This window comes from Podarcis pityusensis (genome assembly GCF_964106645.2).
Source record: "Podarcis pityusensis genome assembly, chromosome: 2".
Taxonomy (NCBI): Eukaryota; Metazoa; Chordata; class Lepidosauria; order Squamata; family Lacertidae; genus Podarcis; species Podarcis pityusensis.
In genome coordinates, this window is record NC_138029.1 from 127,434,431 (window position 1) to 127,456,896 (window position 22,466).

General features: G+C 46.1%; 1 protein-coding gene across 9 annotated transcripts; it reads left to right on the plus strand.

The window, feature by feature from the left end:
- Positions 1 to 1,045: 1,045 nt before the first annotated feature.
- LOC308465930 (uncharacterized protein) lies at positions 1,046 to 21,888 on the plus strand. Of its 9 annotated transcripts, XR_013980594.1 has the most exons (5): positions 1,046 to 1,332; positions 4,340 to 4,472; positions 4,716 to 8,348; positions 14,853 to 15,055; positions 16,687 to 16,768. XR_013980594.1 is itself a non-coding variant. In XM_080986376.1 (3 exons), exon 3 carries the CDS (start codon positions 16,767 to 16,769, stop codon positions 18,600 to 18,602), a length of 1,836 nt encoding a protein of 611 aa, XP_080842502.1. In that variant the 5' UTR covers positions 1,053 to 1,332; positions 4,340 to 4,472; positions 16,687 to 16,766; the 3' UTR covers positions 18,603 to 21,888. The 9 variants fall into 9 exon arrangements, 7 of the variants coding, with proteins under 7 accessions (XP_080842502.1, XP_080842506.1, XP_080842503.1 ...); XR_013980595.1 differs by lacking the exon at positions 4,340 to 4,472; XM_080986376.1 differs by lacking the exons at positions 4,716 to 8,348; positions 14,853 to 15,055 and having other exon boundaries at positions 1,053 to 1,332; positions 16,687 to 21,888.
- Positions 21,889 to 22,466: the final 578 nt, after the last annotated feature.

The following is a 22,466-nucleotide window of genomic DNA, read 5'->3' on the forward strand; positions in this document are numbered from 1 at the left end:
AGCCTGGGAGTCAGTCTTGACTCACAGCTGTCCACCAAGGAGTAGATGAATGGGAAAGATATTAGATAGGAAAGAAACCCAGAAACATAAGGGTCATAGGTTCAGGATATTCTGCAGAACCAGGAAGCACTCCTCAGAAGGGTCAACTGAATCAAAAGAAACAGAAGCTCCGATAGAGCGTCTGAGACATTGTTTGTTTTGCAATAAATCTTCTAGCTAATTATGACTTGCATGCTGTGTTATCAAGACGGCAGCCTGGGCTCCTGACACTGTCTACCAGCTCCATCTGGTACGCCGGCTGGGACCCTCTCTGCCCACTCCTTTATGTCTGTTAAACCCCCCCCGGGGGGGGAGATTCCACCATAATCACACCCAGCTGTTACCAACTCCATCTGGTACGCAGGCTGAGATCCTCCCTGCCCGCAGACTGTCTGCCCAGAGTGGTGCATCCTCTGGTCATCTCCCGCTTGGACTACTGCAATGTGCTCTCCGTGGGGCTACCTTTGAAGGTGACCCAGAAGCAACAATTAATCCAGACTGGGGCAGCTAAACTGGAGACAAGGGGCGGCTGCCGGGACCATATAACACTGGTCCTAAAGGATCTTCACTGGCATTTCCAAGCACAATTCAAAGTGTTTGTGCTGACCTTCAAAGACCTAAACCTGAAGGAGTGTCTCCACTCCCATCATTCTGCCCGGACACTGAGTCGCCTCCGAGCGTCTGATGGTGGTTCCCTCACTGTGAGAAGCAAAGTTACAGGGAACCTCTAAGATGTCAAGTAGATAAAGAATTACACACCTTTTAGAAGACGTCTGAAGGCAGCCCTGTATCAGGAGGTTTTAAATGTTTGATGTTTTTATGTGCACTGTAAGTTGTCCAGCTAGATTGGTGGCATTATTATTATTATTATTATTATTATTATTATTATTATTATTATTTCAACTTTACACCTGCCCCCTCCCTTGCTGAGGGCGCCCCTGTACAACAGTAGACTGGGTTCTGCGGCTTTCGCTGGAGGGAAGCGCATCAGGGGCGGCTCCGTTCCTTTGCATGCGGAAGAAGGAGCTGCTTTCAGTTGCCGGCAGGGAAGGAGACGCCCCTCCCGGGAGAAAACTCCGGGGCGCGAAGCTTGCGCAATTTGCCACCCTCCGCTCTGGCCTCGCCTGCTCCCACCCCCGAAAGGAAGCCGAAGACTGTCGGAAATTGCCGAGCCGAAGGGGAGGGGAAAGGAGCCCCTCCCCCAGAGGGGGCGCGTCCTTGGAGACCCCCCGAGAAAGGAAATCGGAATAGAATAGCGAGCGAGGGAAGCGGAGGGACAGAGAGGACAAAGAGGTAAAGCTGCGGGGGGGGGGAGGGGGCGAAGGGCGGGGGGGAGGGGGCAGAGACCCCCCAAGAACAACTCACATCTTGGGCGCTATTAGCAGAGGCCCCGATGCATGCAATCCGGCCCCTCCATTCGCAGGGATTGCATTGCACGCCCCCCCCCCGAGATTAGACTTCCCACCATTTACTATGGGAAATGCGGGGGGGGGGCTTTCTGCAGAGGGAGCACCGGCAGGGTTTGCATTGCAAGATCTCCTTTGCAACGCAAGGAGATGCTCAGCTGTCAAGAGATGCTCAACTCCCCTGCCCCCCCCCCTTGGGCGCCTTTGAGGCAATAAAAATGGGAGCCCCCCCCCCAGGGCTGGGACTTGAACCCAGGCCCCTCTGCGAGTTCCGGCTTCCCCCTGGCAGGAATCCCTGGGGCGCCGCGATCCTGGCTTGGTGGGGAGTCCATGGAAGGGTTAATGGGGGCGAGAGAGGCCTGGAGGGAGACCCCCCCCCCGTCTCCTTCCTGGGATGGGGAGAGATTTGGCAGGAAGGCTGAGCCGGCCAGGGGGGCCTCTGGGGAAAGGGGACCCTCGGAGGTGGAGGGAGGAAGGGAGCATCCCTGGGGGAGGAAGGGAAGCCATCTTGGAGAAAGAGAGAGGGACTGGGGGGCGCCTGCCTTGACTTCTCCCTCCTGCCCAGGAATCTCCCAGGACTCCGCGTAGACCAGGGAGAGATCCCTGAAGCGGAGCCCCGATCCCCCCACCCTCTCCTCCCCTGAAGCTCAGTCCTTGCCCTGCCTCAAGTCCCAGATCAGGAGCTGCAGGGGGCGCTGGGGGCTGTTAGAGCGAGTCCAGCCATGGGGGGAAAGAGGAAAGGGAGGAAGCCCCCTTTATTATTCCCCCCTTTGAGGCTTCTCTCTGGGCAACTCCAGTCTCTCCCACATGCCTGGGTTTCTGTGCAGAAGCATCTAAAGGGCTCCTCCCCAGAGACACCTGGGCCCAGCTCCTCCTCTCCATCCACCAGGTTTCTATTATTCCCGCTACATCAAATCTCTTAAATCTGTGGGATTCAAGATTGTTATGGAAATGGGTGGGGTTCCCCCCCCCAGCCTGTGTAATTATTACTACAATTGTTATTTTTATTTATTTATTGAATCTATTAGTCGCTTTCTCTTGGCAGGGCAGCCCAAAGGGACTTACAACCTGTTGTTGTTGTTGTTATGTTCCACGGTGACACTCCAAGTCCTTCTTTGTCGTGTTTCCTGTATTTTGGGGGCAGAGAGAAAGCTGTTCTCAGGGCCTGCTCCACCATAAGGGAAACTGAGGCAGCCCCCTCAAGCAGCAGATGCAGGGAGGGGCAAGGAGGGGAGGAAGCGGAGTCCCATTTGGCCAGCCCTGATTTAACCCTCTATCCTCTCATCCAGTGGAAGGTGCTGTCCCATTGCCAGTGTCCTAGACACAATGCAGCAGCCTTGGGAAGTCAATGGTGAAGGATGATTTGGGAATGTGTGCAGTTGGTTGGACTGTATCAGGAAGATGTTGGAGATCACGGAGGAAGGAGAAATGAAAGTGTTTTCAGGGGAGGGGGAAGAAGGGAAAAGTTTGTTCCACCAGATAAGACTCCCATCCTCCCAGGCCATGGGTCCAACCACATCTGGAGGGCCAGAGATGCCTCAACTCAGCATAGAAGGTTCCTCTAGGGCTCAGTGTTACTTGCGAGTTGGTGGAACTGGATCTTAAGGGTTCTTGAGATATTTCTTCAGGGATTATGATTGGTATCCAGACCCTAACACTATAAAGCCAAGGTGTCCCCACTGAGCAGTTTATCAACCCTGCTGGCCGCTGGGGAAGACCTTCAGAAGGAAATGGTTTGCCCCCAAAGTGAATTTCTTCCTTCCTCCGCTGCTGTTGCCCACACTAAAGGAATGTCTAGATGAAATCCCAGGGATGTCTGGCTCCTATTACAAAGAGATCCACCTGATATTCTAGAATAAAGTGTGGCTAAGATTCCGAGTCACAATCGTGGCTGAGAAATACAGCCAGGGAATATGAAACTGATCTGAAGATTGGTTTCTTCTATTCAGGTGGACACACCACTGGTTTCATCTTCTTTCTTTTCTTTCCCACAATCAGTGTTATTCACCTTTAATACTCACCTTTTTCAGTGTTACACATATTTTTATCTTCTGATCTTCAGATGAAGAGAGGTATAACAATTTAATAAATAATTCCCAGTTGGAGCAGAGCTAGAATGTCCAGAAGCCCTTGGCCACCCAGGGCAAAGGAGGAAGAACAGTGAGAGAGGCCTGGACAGGGAATCTCCACTAAGATAAGCCAGTGTCAGGAGGCGGGTGCGAGACATGGCGGCATATAATTATTATAAATCCTAATAGGGTTGGGTGTCTCAATCTGGCCTTCCCAGCAGTCAGGCTCCAGCTGCTTTCCTTCTGCATCTCCAGCTCTCTCCATTCAAGAATGGAAGGCTGAGAGATGGAGGTCCAACCCCAAGAACATTCTCCAGCTGAGCACTCCTTCAACCGACCACAAGCACCAAGCCTTCTCACTAGACTTATATATGGGTCTCCAGAAATGGTCATTATGCACCTCCTGAGGCCAAAGGGACTGTGCAGGTGATGAATAAAGATCTAGAGGTTGAAGGGGACAAAATGTGGCCCAAGGGGTGGAGGATTATGTTCGATAGTTTTATTGCTTTATTGTTTGGCGCCCAGCCACACTTCCCCTGCGAGCCTCTGCAGGTCGTAAAGCAATTAGCAATTAGCAAAGTTGCACAGCGGTCGTGTGTTGAAAGAGCAGTAAATCAGTCCCAAACGTTTCTTCTGTCCTAATATCTCTTTATTGGAACAAAATAGCGTATTTACAATCTCCAATAGCCATCCATGATAAGCTGCATCTTCTCTCTCTGCTTGCAGCGTCATAACAGAATGCTTTTGATTTCCACTCAGTACACAGCATTCCAAGCTGCTTTCCTCATGTCCTGGCTTACTTCCCTTGTTGTTTCCTCCTCTCAGGTTCGAGGCACAGAAGGTTAACCCTTCACTACACCCAACAGATTATTGTGCAGAGGATGAAGAACTTCATGGTGAACTTAGGACCCTGATCAATATTGGCCAGGTTCATGGACATAGAGCAGCTCCCTTTCCTGTGAGAAACCACTTTATGTAAAAAGTAAACCCCAAAAGTCTACGGTATTCTGAGATAATGCTGCTTCATTAACTATAATTAAGGGTTATGAAATGTTGATGATGCATTACTATTATTTGACATTATTTCATTTGCATTTCCAAAAAATTTGGAACATATGGAGGACAGGAGAGAATGTACAAGATGTTAAAATAAGTGGAGGCTGTAATTCATGTGTGTAATATTCCTTTGTTCTCTTCCTAGAAAATAAATAGGATTTTCTCCCTACTCCACCCCATCAAAAGAAGACAATGGAGAAGGCAATCAGAATTCTGGTGGGCGATGTCCAATAGGATTAACAAAGAAACCATTTAAATGTATGGAGTGTGAAAGGAGAGAGGAGAAATAATTTGAAAGTATGGAGTGTGGGAAGTGCTTCAGTAGCAGTGGAACACCAAGAAAACATCAACGGACTCACACAGGGGAGAAACCATTTAAATGCATGGAGTGTGGAAAGAGCTTCATTGATAGAGGAACACTTCAAATCCATCATCGAATTCACACGGGGGGAAAACCATTTAAATGTGAGGAGTGTGGGAAGAGCTTCACTTATAAGGGAGCACTAAGAAAACATAAACGGACTCACACAGGGGGAAAACTTTTTAAATGTATGGAGTGCGGAAAAAGCTTCACTGATAATCGAGTACTCAGAAGTCATCAACAGACTCACGTGGGGGGGAAACCATTTAAATGTATGGAGTGTGGAAGGAGCTACATTGACAGTGGAACACTAAGAAAACATCAGCGCACTCACACTGGTGAGAAACCATTTAAATGTATGGAGTGCGGAAAGAGCTTCACTTATAGTGGAACGCTAAGAAGACATCAATGGATTCACAAGGAGGAGAAACCATTTAAATGCATGGAGTGTGGGAAGAGCTTCACTGAGAGTGGAAAACTTAGAATTCATCAATGGATTCACACTGGGGAGAAACCATTTAAATGCATGGAATGTGGAAAGAGCTTCACTGGAAGTGGAAAACTTATAATTCATCAACGCACTCACACTGGGGAGAAACCATTTAAATGTATGGAATGTGGAAAGAACTTCATTGATAGTGGAAACCTTAGAATTCATCAACGCACTCACACGGGGGAGAAACCATTTAAATGCATGGAATGTGGAAAGAGCTTCAGTGACAGTGGAAAATTTAGAAGACATCAACGGACTCACACGGGGGAGAAACCATTTAAATGCATGGAGTGTGGAAAGAACTTCATTGATAGTGGAACATTAAGAAAACATCAACGGACACACATGGGGGAGAAACCATTTAAATGCATGGAATGTGGAAAAAGTTTCAGTGACAATGGAAAACTTAGAATTCATCAGCGGACACACACAGGGGAGAAACCATTTAAATGCATGGAATGTGGAGAGAGATTCCGTCACAATGGAACCCTTAGAATTCATCAACGGACTCACACGGGGGAGAAACCATTTAAATGCATGGACTGTGGTAAGAGCTTCATTAACAGTGGAACACTAAGAAAACATCAACGGACCCATACAGGGGAGAAACCATTTAAATGCATGGAGTGTGGGAAGAGCTTCACTGATAGTGGAACACTTAGAATTCATCAACGGACTCATACAGGTGAAAAACCATTTCAATGCATGGAGTGTGGGAAGAGCTTCACTGATAGTGGAACACTTAGAATTCATCAACGGACTCATACAGGTGAGAAACCATTTCAATGCATGGAGTGTGGAAAGAGCTTCAGTCGGAGTGGACTCCTTACAAACCATCATCATATTCACACGGGAGAGAAACCATTTAAATGCATGGAGTGTGGAAAGAGCTTCAGTCGGAGTGGCCACCTTACAAACCATCATCTTATTCACACGGGGGAGAAACCATTTAAATGTATGGAGTGTGGAAAGAGCTTCACTGAGAGTGGACACCTTAGAAACCATCATCTGATTCACACGGGGGAGAAACCATTTAAATGTATGGAGTGTGGAAAGAGCTTTAGTCAGAGTGGACACCTTAGATACCATCAATGGACTCACAGAACGGAGAAACCATTTCAATGCTTGGAGTGTGGAAGGAGCTTCAGTACAAGTGGAGTTCTTACAAAACATCAACAAACTCATACAGGGGGAGTAACAATATAAGTCCCAGGGAAGTGGACAGAGGTTCAGTTGTAGTGGAAGTATTATAAACCATCAAAAGACTCTGAGAGGTAAGAGCTGTAAGAGTCGAAACACCTACAGGCCATGAATTAACTCAAAGAAGAGAAATGGTTTATAGAGTGTAGAACCTTTTTCTCTCCAAGTCGACACTTTCTTTCACATCAGTAACAAGAAATCAATCTGAATTGCATGCAGCGTATGTGAGCTTCTGTTGTTTGTAACGTGGTCTAGACGTTTATTTAAAGTAATGAAGGTAGAATTTCACAATAGTAAGCATAATATAATATTTAATGTGAATCTGTAGTGTTGCTTCTGAATGAGGGTGGACTGAGAGTGAGCTGGTGTTGGTGTTTGGTGGAGGGAGTTGGAAATGTTTGTATCTGGGAATGGAGAGTTGCTCAAAGTGGAGCTGAGACTGGTGGTGTTGCTTTGAAAGCAGAGTTAGACTAATATTATAGGAACAGCAGCCTAAGTCCCATTGTTATAATTGCAATAGTGGAACCATGAAGACACAGAAAGATTGAAAGCACCTACTTATATGCCGAAGGTAATCTTGAAACCCTGATCTATTCTTTTGATTTATAGATGCATTATGTCAGATATAATGTGTATAGATATATTTGGTGGCAGGAGAAATAAAAGGGGCATTCCCTGGCATAACCAGGAAAGGCTCTGTTCCCAGCTGCACGTCTTGCATGAGGAGGGAAGGGGACAAAAGGAAGAAGGGGCCGTACCAGAGCATCTCAGAGCAATGTTGGGAGGGGGGGACACGGTGATGCAAGTGTGTGTAGAATGCTATCCCCAAAATGACGCAGGCGAGAAACAATATGGATGAGTATAATGTGGAAGGAGGTTCCGGTAGGTCCCAAACCCAGAGTGCTAAGGGTCAGCTTCCTCAGATTCCACGGGCTGCCCCAAGGCACGATCCACCTCTGGGCCCTGAGGGTGGAAAGCCTCCTTGCACTTTTGCAACTGGACATGATCCGAGGGAGTCCTCCTGCCAGCAGAGCACAATGCATACTATTGATGTAATTATCTTATTGTTGCTGTTGCCATCATGGACTGGCTGGATGCAGAGAAGGGGGGGAGACCCTTCTTTTCGCTCTCCTAAATCTTCCACCATTCCTGCTTCACTGGATTCCATGAGTTCTATTTTTATGGGGGGGGGGGCTTTTCTCTATCCTCTTTCTCCATTCTATCTGACATGTCCTTCCTTCCTCGTCTTCTCTCCCAGATACTGAACTGTGCACAGTACTCCAAATGTGTTCACACCATAGATCTCCATAAATAATTTCCATTCCTCCTTAAGGAGCAGCCATGAGATTGGTACGTGTCTGTTTACATTCCAGCACAGTATGCTGGGAATTTCCGTTGTGTGTATAGCTTTTGCTTTTCTCTGTCTCTCTGAGAATACAAAGAGAGAGACGGAATGTTTCTTTGTCCTGATTTATGATTAATAAATCCGTAGTTGTAGTATGCTTCCACAAGCCTCCTGCCTATTCTGTGTCCGCAGTTCGCTCTGCTGATATAATGTGCCCTGGCTTTGAAGCCTGGGTCGCTGATTTACATCGGAGCAGAGGCTGATGGATCTTCGCAGCGGGACAGCTGGAAGGAGATGACCCACCTGGGACTAGCCAGCTGGCCTTGCGACCCTCTGCATGCCAACAAGATCTGCACTACAACCATTAGGAGAGTGGCAGGTGTATTTTCAATTGGTTCCCTAAACATCCCCAGCGTGAGATTTGCAGTTTCCCGAGCCAGTGCACACAGGGTCAACAATTTCCCAGAGTTACTTAACATGACCCCAAGGTCTCACTCCTGGTCCCTCACCTCCTCCTCATCAGCCCAACGTGCATCTGTTTAATCTTGTTGACCATGAACTGGAACCCTGCCAGAACCAATGGTTCTATGACAAAGGAACATGTAAAATGTCAAAAAAAGAACTTCCCTGAAGGCCTTCAGAGGTCTTCCAAAAGTTACTTTCTCTCTTTGACATCTGATGATGATGATAATAATAATAATAATAATAATAATAATAATAATAAATTATTATGGGGGCGTGTGTTCCACAGGGAGGGCTCCACTACCAAGAAGGCCCTCTGCCTGGTTCCCTGTAATTATGAGGGAACTGCCAGAAGACCCTCGGAAGTGGACCTCAGTGTCCGGGCTAAATGGTGGGGGGATTTTCTTTTCCTTGTCTTAGATGGATGTTGAAACAATGTGTGATTGACTAGGCCATGTCTAGATTTCTACCTAAGAGCCACAATTGCTTTGCATTCACAAACGCTATGTGAAATATCACTAGTAAACAGAATAATTTAAACAAGGAAACCAACAACAGTATTAAAATTGCAGGGAGAGAGAGAAAAACTGGATTTAAAATGACCAAACCACAAGATGAAAAGTCTCCATACTAAATGAGGGAAGGGGGAGGCATGGGGGGGGTGCTTCTCTAGTCTCCCTGCTGGCAAGGGAATTCCAGAGCAAGGACGCCTCTGTCTGTCTGGAATCCCTCACTGCCTCATCTCCAGCAGGAAGGGGGGATTTCCAGACTGGGACCCTTCACTGTTAGGGGGAGGTGCTGGGGCCTGGGCAGCTGGATGGATGGATGGACATCAGCCTGCAGAAATGCTCCCCCTTCCTTTCACAGGACTATTGTGGTGTTGCATGTGTGTGACAAGGCAACACTCAAGAACAGTTTCCACCAACCAACATTACATCATTCCTCCACTGCCCACAAGAGGGCGATCTTTCCTCTACACATGGTAGAATCCTAGAATTGCAGAGTTGGAAGGGACCACGAGGGTCATCTAGCCCAGCCCCCTGGAATTAAGGTATTTTGCCCAAAGTGGGGCTGAAACCCCCGACCCATAGATTCAGAGTCTCATGCTCTACCGACTGAGCTCTAAAAGGGAGTTTCCGTTCAAGCAGAGCCCAGAATAATTAGGGTTGCCATATTTCAAAAAGTAAAAACCAGGACAAGCCCAAAATTGTAGAGCTTTTTTTTTAGACAAGGCCCCAAATAAATGCCAAAAAAGCCCATGATTTTTCGACTGACTTGTCTTAAATTCAGGACAAAGTGCCATCTTTTGGAAATTCCGCCTTTGAAATCTTTTGCAAGTCTTTCTTTTGAATGGGGGGGGGGGGGTTTCAATCTGGCCAGTCCCCACGCAAAAGAATAAATGGAAACCTATCAAAAAGAGCAGCATTTGGAAACCACCCTGGTTGCAAACCACTCCGGGTCCTTTGGCCTCCTGCTAGCAGAACTGCCTGAACTGCTGGCTCTGCACATGGGAGCAGAGTAGGACTTACTTCCGAGTAAGCAGGCATCGGATGGAAGATTGTGTATCAATAAGGCTTTTGGCCGTGAATTCATACCTACAGCTAAAAGGAAAAGAGAGAAGAGGTTCTTTATGCAGGCCCCAAACTAGACCCCAAGCAGCTATTTAAGGACAGTGAGGGAAGAATTATTAGTTTGGAAGTGACATTGCCAGGAAGGAAGAACAGTCCTGGTGGAAGAATTATACACAGCAAATGGGAAGAAATCAGACTTTTACATACTGTATGGGATGCAGGCAGTGGTGAGGGGCTTTTTATACAGCCTTCTTTCTAGAGAAGCTCCAAAAGCAAGATATATGAGCAGAAATCAGGGCGAATGAGAAGAAATCCACTAATAAAGCAGGGAGCCCGGGGAATCTGCCTCCTCGGCGCCTGAAACTGAGGCGAGGCTCAGATCCCGAAGGGCGGGAAGTTGGGAAAAGGCGGGAAAAGTCGTTGAGGGGAAGAAGCAGCGGGGGGAGGGGCTCCTCTCTCGCCCCTCAGAGACACGACGAGGACCCTCTTGTGAGGGGAGCAGAAAGGGGTCTCTCTCTCTCTCCCCCCTCACAACCCCATTGCACTCCTCTCATGGCGGAAGGGGACCCCACCCTCTCCCTGCCTGGCGAGGGGGCAGCCGGGCCAAGGGGGTCTCTGGGCGCAGGAGAGCCTGGGGGGAGGAGGGGGGAGAGGAAAGGAAGCGCCCCTTCTCTCTCAGGCAGCCCCATGTCTCTTCCCACCCCCAGGGGCTGGGTCCATCTCTGGGCTTCACAGAGGACCTTGCGAGGCAAACCTGGGGGGGAGGACCCCCCTGGCTCAGCCCCTCCCCCACTCTCCTGACCCACAGGGGGAGGGGCAGCCCTTCCCTCCTTCTCATTCAGCCTCTCCCCTCCCAGCCTCCCTGTTTGCAGATTGAAAACCACCTCCTTCTCTCCCCGCAAACCAAGGTCACCCCCAGATATGATCCCACCCCGCAGCCATCTCGCCCCCTGCTGTGGGGAGGAGGAAGGAGGGGGGCCAGGCCCCCATGGAGCCCCCAGAGGCAGCGCCGTCCCGTCCGTTTCCCATCCCAACACAGGGAGGGGCTGCTCTATAGACGTAGCTCTAGGGGCAAGCGCATCCCAAAAGGAACCGGAAGTGTTGTAGCTAAATGTGCCGGAAGTTTCCAGGAAAGGGGAGGAGGGGCGTCAGTGGAGAAACCCCCCCCAGCCCTTTCTATTGCCGACAAGGAAAGCGGACTAATCTGCAGCCAGGGAGGCGGAGGACCAAGAGGTAAAGAGGGAGAGAAGGGGGGGAAATAGAGGGGGGGATAAGGGGGGATGACAAAGAGACCCCCCCAAGGAAAGCGCCCTCCCTGGGGCCCGTCGACAGGGGCCTCGATCCAGGCGACCCAGGGGGGAAGGGGGGACCCAACACCTGCAGGGCTGGCCTTGCAAGATCTCCTGGGCAGCAGCAGCACCGCCAGACTCCCCTTTCTCTTTCCTGGGGGGCCGAGAGATGCTCAGCTGCCCTGCCCCCCCTGGAGGCCTTGGCGGGAAGGGGAATGAGGACCCCAAGCAGGGCTGGGGGTGGGGCTGAGGCCCCCCATTCTCCCTGGGGTCGTGGGGCGCCTGGCTGGGGAAAGGGAGAGAGGGAGTCCAGGGAAGGGTTAAAGGAAGGGGGAGGAGCCTCGACAGAGACCCCTCCCCTTCCAGCACCCCTGACCCCCCCATCACCCAGCCTCCCAGCTGAGGGTGTTGGCTGTCCCAGATCATCTGCATTCAGTACGACTTATCTCCATACTTTGGATTGTCCTGAATACCACCAATTATAGCCTAGCGCAAACCCAAAAGTCCTGCTAGGATGCATCTTGGCTTCCCTGCTGATGAAACTGAGTGTGTAAGGATTGATAATATTTTCATTTATCCATTTTAGACCCCTAAGTAGTAGCCGTTGCCAGGACATTCTCCTGTTCGCCTCTGTATAGTGCCATCCTTATTTCAGACATTGTGGTAGATTGCAATCAGGGTGGGTTTGATGTAAATCAAATTGATTTCAATCACAATTTACGGTAAATCACTAGTCAGTATGATTCTATTTAAATCCAAAATTTCTTATTTGGTTACACTGTTAGAAATACATAGATAATTATGAAATCATTCTGAGGTTTAATAAGTTTACTGTCTATATTTGGACAACAGTTCTGCTGTAATTTATTGGAAGGAGAAAAATAATCATTTCCTTAATAACAACTTAAACAATTTATTTAACTGAAACAATAATATTATAGCATGTTGGTAAAAATATTTTTTTTTATATCAAAAACAACAACCAAGCAGACTGAGTTTTAGCGCACATGAAAAACTCGGAACTTACGCCTTTCACCACCTCCACTACCAGCCACCCCTTTGGATTGGCTTCTGCATTCAGGTGCCTATTCTGTACAGTTAAGTGTTAGTGTGGTTGTTGGAACCCAGTGGGATTGGGAAGAGGTTGCCAGCCCTGAAGAGCCTTCAGCGCTTGCCTCAAGTCTGACTTGCACAATTATTACACAAAGACCCCAAGATGTGTGGAGTATTCTGCTCACAAGGTTGCACTTTCATTTTTACTGCTTCACACTTAGCTACTTGTGCAGATCTCTTCCATTGCAAACCATCTGTTCATTGAACCTCTTCGAACTTAGAATTTAAGGGGTTGATTCTGTATATATAAATCTGCAAAGGAACAATGGGATTAAGGTTTTCCCTCAACTCTGTATATTTATTTTATAACATTTTTCATGTGAAGAAAAGGCATGTTATCTCTGGAGATACAGAAATTCACATTTTTGAGAATGGCAAAAACAAGCATCTGTGACAATATCTTTTCATTAGAAAAACTACCCCAAATAATCTTACAGAATTACCCCACCTCCCGCAGGAGCCGCACGCTCCTTAAAGGGTGCGCAGCTCCTGTGGGCTTTTGCGGGAGGTGGGGAATACTCCCAGAGCTTGTCGGGGCTGGCGGGGGAAGCCCGGGATGAAGGCTCGCTGCTGCCCTGTGGAGGCTTCGCGGGCTACCCCAGAAGCCAGAACAGCTAGAGAGAGCGCTGCGCAGCGCTCCCTCTAGCTGTTTTAGCTTCTACCTTAGTGGCGCAACGCCTCCGCAGGGCACCGGGGAGCTCTGCTCAGCACTCCCTTTAAATAATATTTTTTTCTTGAATTCCCCCTCTAGAAACTAGGTGCGCCTTATGATCAGGTGTGCCTTATGGAGCGAAAAATACGGTAGGTAGGAGAAAATAACAGAGGCCAACCAGTGTATATGGCGAAGCAAAGCGGCTAGTAAGCCTGATCTTTATTGCAACAGTGTCCCCCCTCTCACCACAACCAGTAGGGAGGTGTGCACGGCCTTATATAGTCTTTTGAAATTGCCCACCCAAGACCACCACCCCAAATATCATACAGAAGGAGACTGTCTACAGCAGGAATAGATCACAGGAGGCGGTCTACAGCAGAAAACCTGTCCTCAAGGATACCTGTTAATGGTCACTAACTGCATTACCTGGGCAGCCTGGCCATTCTTTTGTGATGGTAAATACTTTAGTTCCTGAATCCAGGTCACAGGCTCACCCTGTTCATCCCTCCTTAAGACAGTATTCGTAAGCACAAAGACAATGGGAAGGCTTCCATTTGCCTCCTTTACTGCAGAGGAATATTTGAGGACATTTCCGAGCACAATTCAAAGTGTTGGTGCTGACGTTTCAAGCCCTAAACGGCCTCAGTCCTGTATACCTGAAGGAGCGTCTCCACCTCCATCGTTCAACCTGGACACTGAGATCCAGCGCCGAGGGCCTTCTGGCAGTTCCCTCATTGCAAAAAGTGAGGTTACAGGGAACCAGACAGAAGGCCTTGTGGGTAGTGACGCTTGCCCTGTGGAATGCCCTCCCATCAGATGTCAAGGAATTAAGCAGCTATCCCATTTTTAAAAGACATCTGAAGGCAGCCCTGTTTAGGGAAGTTCTTAATATTTAATGCTGTATTGTTTTTAACACTCGATTGGGAGCCGCCCAGAGTGGCTGGGGAAACTCAGCCAGATGGGCAGGGTATAAATAATACTTATTATTATTATTATTATTATTATTAGTCTGTGGTGCTCAATGTTTAGGTATAGTAAATATTAGGATTTAATTAGAACTTGTGTGTTATAGCGGGGATATGTTATAAGATGGTCTCAGTGTATTTTAGAAAGGGAGTTATGTAAAGGGTTTTTTGTGTTTGATCCGTGTTTCTGTGTAAATAATGTGTGTCAGACTGAGAATGTCATCAGGAAGGTATAGGAAAGGGTGCACCTGCTTCTGAGCATCAGAAATGAGCATGGAAAGAGTTAATATCATTAACCTACCGGAATCTGCCCCCACCCTTTGTAACAAGCAGCTGTAGGTCTTTTGGGATTTAATATCAGCTCATGAAAAGTTGGGCACACGACCCGGAAAGCTGCCTGGCTCCCTCCGTCTGAAGGCGGAGATATGCACCACACGCCATAGCCGAATTCGGCTGGACTTGCCATGGGAAAGCAGAAGGGGCAACCAAGGAAGGGGGAGACGGCCAAAGAAACCTGCTCTCACACAAGTGCCCCCCCTGCCAATTCCGTGACATTAGCAAAGCCCAAGTTCAAACACCACCCCTATTTAAAAGAGGCCCCCGTAATGACCACACTGGACTGCCCTTTAGGGTTGCCGTAAGTTACTCTTCCAAGTCCCAAAAGCGCATAGCAACTCCGGTCTATTTTGCAGGGCTGTTGTAACGGGGACCACCTTCGCCACCGCCCAGGGCAGCCCAAAGTGATGTATTACCAATCGTTGTTGTTGTTGTTGTTGTTGTTGTGTTCCACGGTGAGACTCCAAGGTCTTCTGTGTCATATTTCCTGTGCAGTGGACACTCAGGTTGTGAACGGGATCCTTGCGGGAGGCACATTCACAAACTACAGCGCTGCGTCTGCGCATGTGTGGGTTGCGATTTGGTGATTCTGCACACGCACAAAGCGTGATTTAGTGGTTCTGCACATGTGCGAGCGCTGAAACCCGGAAATAACCCGCAACCCGAAAACGCACAACTCGAAGCATCTGTAACCCGAGGTATGACTATTTTGGAAGGCAGCGAGAAGGCTGTTCTCAGGGCCTGCTCCACCATCAGGGAGACTGAGGCAGCCCCCTCAGGCAGGAGGTGCAGGGAGGGGCAAGGAGGGGACGGAGCTGAGTCCCATTTGGCCAGCCCTGATTTAACCCTCTATCCCAGGCATAGGCACCCTAAGGCCCATGGGCTGGAAATTTGGAAAAACTTTAAAAAGTATAAGAACTCACATTATGTAGTCAAAAAATAGTAATTGAAACAGTGGTACCTTGGGTTAAGTACTTAATTTGTTCTGGAAGTCCGTTCTTAACCTGAAACTGTTGTTAACCAGAAGCAAAACTTAGGTAATGGGGCCTCCTGCTGCCGCTGCGCCGACGAAGCACGATTTCTGTTCTCATCCTGAAGCAAAGTTCTTAACCTTAAGCACTAATTCTGGGTTAGCGGAGTTTGTAACCTGAAGCGTATGTAACCCGAGGTACCACTGTATAAGAACTCACATTAGGTAGTCAGAAAATAGTAATTGAAACAAAATGCTTATAAACAATAAGATAATTAACATTTAGCTCCTGTTACACATTATATCCACATAAGTCAATAGAAAAAGCATAAAGAGATGATGTTCAAGATGTGCCCTTTGGGAAATTATAAATCCTACTATTATTATTATTATTATTATTATTATTATTACATTCAGGTGGACACACCACTGATTTCATCTCCTTTCTTTTCTTTCCCACAATCAGTGTTACTCACCTTTAATACTCACCTTTTTCAGTGTCACACATATTTTTATCTTGTGATCTTCATATGAAGAGAGGTATAACAATTTAATAAATAATTCCCAGTTGGAGCAGAGCTAGAATGTCCAGAAGCCCTTGGCCACCCACGGCAAAGGAGGAAGAACAGTGAGAGAGGCCTGGACAGGGAATCTCCACTAAAGATAAGCCAGTGTCAGGAGGCAGGTGCGAGACCTGGCGGCATATAATTATTATAAATCATAATTGGGGTGGGTGTCTCAATCTGGCCTTCCCAGCAGTCAGGCTCCAGCTGCTTTCCTTCTGCATCTCCAGCTCTCTCCATTAAATAATGCAAGGCTGAGAGATGGAGGTCCAGCCCCAAGAACATTCTCCAACTGAGCACTCCTTCAACCGACCACAAGCACCAAGCCTTGTCACTAGACTTATATATGGGTCTCCAGAAATGGTCACTATGCACCTCCTGAGGCCAAAGGGACTCTGCAGGTGATGAATAAAGATCTAGCGGTTGAAGGGGACAAAATGTGGCCCAAGGGGGGGGAGGATTATAGTGCAGAGGATGAAGAACTTCATGATGAATTTTGGATCCTGATGAATCTTGGCCGAGTTCATGGAACATAGAGCAGCTCCCTTTCCTGTGAGAAACCACTTTTTATAAAACGTAAAGCCCCACAGTTCAACCGTATTCTAAGATAATGCTGCTTCATTAACAATAATTAAGGGTTATAAAAGGCTGATGATGCATGACCATTATTTTAAATTATTTCATTTGCCTTTCCTAAACATTTGGAACATATGGAGGACAGGAGAGATTGTACAAGACGTTAAAATAAGAGCAGGTGTTAATTGATGTGTGTAATATTCCTTTGTTCTCTTCCTAGAAAACAAATAGGATTTTCTCCCCACCCCATTGAAAGAAGACAATGGAGAAGGCGGTCAGAATTCTGGTGGGCCATGTCCAATGGGAATAACAAAGAAACCATTTAAATACATGGAGTGTGAAAACAGAGAACATAAACAATTTGAAAGTATGGAGTGTGGAAGGAGCTTCACTGACAATGGAAACCTTAGAAAACATCAGTGGTCTCACTCAGGGGAGAAACCATTTAATTGCATGGAGTGTGGAAAGAGCTTCACTACTAGTGGAAGCCTTAGAATTCATCTACGGACTCACACGGGGGAGAAACCATTTAAATGTATGGAGTGTGGAAAGAGCTTCACTATTAGCGGAAGCCTTAGAATTCATCAACGGACTCACACAGGGGAGAAATCATTTAAATGCATGGAGTGTGGAAAGAGCTTCAGTCAAAGTGGACAACTTAGAGTTCATCAACGGACTCACACAGGGGAGAAACCATTTAAATGCATGGAATGTGGAAAGAGCTTCACTACTAGCGGAAGCCTTAGAATTCATCAACGGACTCACAAAGGGGAGAAACCATTTAAATGTATGGAGTGTGGAAAGAGCTACAGTCAGAGTGGAGACCTTAGAATTCATCTACGGACTCACACAGGGGAGAAATCATTTAATTGCATGGAGTGTGGAAAGAGCTTCACTACTAGCAGAAGCCTTAGAATTCATCTACGGACTCTCACGGGGGAGAAACCATTTAATTGCATGGAGTGTGGAAAGAGCTTCACTACTAGCAAAAGCCTTAGAATTCATCTACGGACTCACACAGGGGAGAAACCATTTAATTGCATGGAGTGTGGAAAGAGCTTCACTACTAGCAGAAGCCTTAGAATTCATCTACGGACTCACACGGGGGAGAAACCATTTAAATGTATGGAGTGTGGAAAGAGCTTCACTATTAGCGGAAGCCTTAGAATTCATCAGCGGACTCACACAGGGGAGAAATCATTTAAATGCATGGAGTGTGGAAAGAGCTTCAGTCAAAGTGGACAACTTAGAGTTCATCAACGGACTCACACAGGGGAGAAACCATTTAAATGCATGGAATGTGGAAAGAGCTTCACTGAGAGTGGAACACTTAGAAACCATCAACGGAGTCACACAGGAGAGCAACCATTTAAATGTATGGAGTGTGGAAAGAGCTTCAGTCACACTGGACACCTTAGAATTCATCAACGGAGTCACACAGGGGAGAAACCATTTAAATGCATGGAGTGTGGGAAGAGATTCACTGACAGTGGAACACTTAGAATTCATCAACGGAGTCACACAGGAGAGCAACCATTTAAATGTATGGAGTGTGGAAAGAGCTTCAGTCAAAGTGGGCAACTTAGAAGACATCAACGGACTCACACAGGGGAGAAACCATTTAAATGCATGGAATGTGGAATGAGCTTCACTGAGAGTGGAACACTTAGAAACCATCAACGGACTCACACAGGGGAGAAACCGTTTCAATGCATGGAGTGTGGAAGGAGCTTCAGTAAGAGTGGACACCTTAGAAGACATCAACGGACTCACACAGGGGAGAAACCATTTAAATGTATGGAGTGTGGAAAGAGCTATACTACTAGTGGAAGCCTCAGAATTCATCTACGGACTCACACGGGGGAGAAACCATTTAAATGCATGGAGTGTGGAAAGAGCTTCAGTCAGAGTGGAGACCTTAGAAGACATCAACGGACTCACACAGGCGAGAAACCATTTAAATGCATGGAGTGTGGAAAGATCTTCACTGACAGTGGAAGACTAACACTACATCAACCGACTCACACAGGGGAGAAATCATTTAAATGTATGGAGTGTGGAAAGAGCTTCAGTCGAAGTGGAGTTCTTACAAAACATCAACAAACTCATACAGTGGAGCAACAATATAAGCCCTAGGGAAGTGGACAGAGGTTCAGTTGTAGTGGAAGTCTTACAAACCATCAAAAGACTCCGAGGGGTAAGAGCTGTAATAGTGGAAACACCTTCAGGCCATCAGTTAACTCAAAGAAGAGAAAGGATTTAGATAGAAGGAGCATTCATCCTGCTTTGGTTATTATGCAACACTTTTTAGAGTGTAGGACCTGTTTTTCTCCAAGTTGACACTTTCTTTTTTTTTATAGCTTTTATTTTGCTTAAACAGGTACATATAAATATAAACAGCCAAAAATTACAAAGGAAAATTCCTTAATAGTAATGAAAAAAACTACAAAAACTACAAAAAATATTGAAGTACATGACACAGAACATAAGCAACTATGGGAAAGATAAAAGAAAAGAAAAATAGAAAAAAAAGAAAAAGGAAGATGAGCCAAAGCAGGAAAGCTCATCTATTGTACACTTCCGTCAAACTCAACAGATCGTTATTCTTATCAACTCTTATCTGCGTTCCAAAGGAATCCCTCATCTTGGTATCAGGGAACATTTCTCTATGCGGTATCATTCTAAACATAGCCAGATCTTTCTTGCTGAGCCCTTGTCCCCTAAATAATTATTTAAACATTCCCATTCTTCTTTCACCAATTTTTTAGGTTTATCTCTTATTGCATCTGTCAGCTTTGCGAGCTCCAAGTACTCGCACAGTTTGACTACCCATTCCTCTTTAGTGGGTGTATTTTTATCTTTCCAGTGTTTTGCCACTGTAACCCTTGCTGCTGACGTTGCACACATAAATAGCCTAGTTTTGTTTTTGGGAATATTATCTGAAACCATTCCTAGTAAAAATTCTTCCGGTTTTTTGCTAAATGTAGTTTTTATCAATCTCTTTATCTCTTCATAAATCATATTCCAAAATCTTTGCATCTCTAGACAGGACCACCACATATGGTAGTATGTTCCTATCTGTTTCTTACATCGCCAGCACTTATTATTATTTGATTTATTTATTTTTGCAAGTTTTACAGGGGTCAGGTACCACCTATAGTACATTTTCATAAGATTTTCCCTTATAAGGAGACAAGCCGTGAATTTTATATTTTTAGTCCATAATTCGTTCCAAATATTGGGTTTGATCGTATGTCCCAGGTCCCTCTCCCATTTTACTGTAATTTCTTTGATATCTTCCTCCTTTCTTTGCCAATTCAAAAATAGTTTGTACATTTTAGAAAGTGTCTTTTGATTATTATATAAAATATCCTTCTCTAGATAGGATATTTTTTTGTCAAATCCTTTGGTTCTTTTATCCTTTTCAAGGGCGGCTTTTAATTGATAATACTCCAGCCAGGTTATTCCCTTCTGTTTCAATTCGCCTAGGTCCTTTATTTTCGGATCACTACTTGTTTCCTCTACTAAATCCTTATATGTTAGCCAATCGCTGTTCATATTCAGCCTGTGGACCGACATAAATTCCATTGGTGACAGCACCATGGTGTTTTGGTTACTACTGATTTTTTACTCCTCTCCCATACTTCATATAATGCCCTTCTCACAATATGATTTAAAAATCCTTTGTGGGATTTAACCTTGTTATAGCCTATGTAGCCATGCCACCCGTACACAATATCCCATCCCTCCAGATCTAGGATCTGTTTTTAATTAATATCCATTCCTTAATCCATGTCCAGCACGCTGCCTCAAAGTACAGTTTAAGGTCAGGAACCGCGAAGCCTCCTTTTTCCTTCAACTCTGTTAGTAGCTTAAATTTTATGCGTGGTTTTTTCCCTTGCCAAATGAACTTGGCCAATCCTTAAAACACTTTACGCCTCTAATTATAGGTATTGTTTGGAACATAAAAATCATCTTTGGCAATACCATCATTTTAACTGTGGATATTCTCCCACACAGGGACAAATTCAATTTTCCCCAAGTCCCTAATTCTTTTTTTATTTCCTTCCACTTCTTCTCATAAGTGTCCTTATATAAGTTTATATACTTTCATTCACATCAATAACAATACTTTCGTTCACATTAATAATGTTGTCTAGACATGTATATAAATAATGAAGGTAACATTTTACAATAGTAAGCATAATATAATATTTAATGTGAATCTATAGTGTTGCTTCTGAATGAGGGTGGACTGAGAGTGAGCTGGTGTTGGTGTTTGGTGGAGGGAGTTGGAAATGTTTGTATCTGGGAATGGAGAGTTGCTCAAAGTGGAGCTGAGACTGGTGCTTTGGAAGCAGAGTTAGACTAATATTATAGGAACAGCAGCATAAGTCCCATTGTTATAATTGCAATAGCGGAACCATGAAGACACAGAAAGATTGAAAGCACCTACTTATATGCCGAAGGTAATCTTGAAACCCTGATCTATTCCTTTGATTTATAGATACATTATGTCAGATATAATGTGTATAGATATATTTGGTGGTAGGAGAAATAAAGGGCATTCCCTGGCATAACCAGGAAAGGCTCTGTTCCCAGCTGCACGTCTTGCATGAGGAGGGAAGGGGGCAAAAGGAAGAAGGGGCCGTACCAGAGCATCTCAAAGCAATGTTGGGAGGGGGGCACATGGTGATACAAGTGTGTGTAGAGTGCTATCCCCAAAATGACGCAGGCGAGAAACAATATGGATGAGTATAATGTGGAAGGAGGTTCCGGTAGGTCCCAAACCCAGAGTGCTAAGGGTCAGCTTCCTCCAATTCCACCAGCTGCCCCAAGGCACGATCCACCTCTGGGCCCTGAGGGTGGAAAGCCTCCTTGCACTTTTGCAACTGGACATGATCCGAGGGAGTCCTCCTGCCAGCAGAGCACAATGCATACTATTGATGTAATTATCTTATTGTTGCTGTTGCCATCATGGACTGGCTGGATGCAGAGAAGGGGGGGAGACCCTTCTTTTCGCTCTCCTAAATCTTCCACCATTCCTGCTTCACTGGATTCCATGAGTTCTAGTTTTATTGGGGGGGGGGGGCCTTTTCTCTATCCTCTTTCTCCATTCTATCTGACATGTCCTTCCTTCCTCGTCTTCTCTCCAAACTGAAAGGTCCCAGATACTGAACAGTGCACAGTACTCCAAATGTGTTCACACCATAGATCTCCATAAATAATTTCCATTCCAACTTAAGGAGCAGGTATGGGTTTGTTATGTGTCACATGTCGGTTTACATTCCAGCACAGTATGCTGGGAACTTCCGTTGTGTGTATAGCTTTTGCTTTTCTCTGTCTCTCTGAGAATACAAAGAGAGAGACGAAATGTTTCTTTGTCCTGATTTATGATTAATAAATCCGTGGTTGTAGTATGCTTCCACAAGCCTCACGCCTATTCTGTGTCCGCAGTTCGCTCTGCTGATATAGTGTGCCCTGGCTTTGAAGCCTGGGTCGCTGATTTACATCGGAGCAGAGGCTGATGGGTCTTCGCAGCGGGACGGCTGGAAGGAGATGACCCACCTGGGGCTAGCCAGCTGGCCTTGCGACCCTCTGCATGCCAACAAGATCTGCACTACAACCATTAGGAGAGTGGCAGGTGTATTTTCAATTGGTTCCCTAAACATCCCCAGCGTGAGATTTGCAGTTTCCCGAGCCAGTGCACACAGGGTCAACAATTTCCCAGAGTTACCTAACATGACCCCAAGGTCTCACTCCTGGTCCCTCACCTCCTCCTCATCAGCCCAACGTGCATCTGTTTAATCTTGTTGACCATGAACTGGAACCCTGCCAGAACCAATGGTTCTATGACAAAGGAACATGTAAAATGTCAAAAAAAGAACTTCCCTGAAGGCCTTCAGAGGTCTTCCAAAAGTTACTTTCTCTCTTTGACATCTGATGATGATGATAATAATAATAATAATAATAATAATAATAAAAATAAATTATTATGGG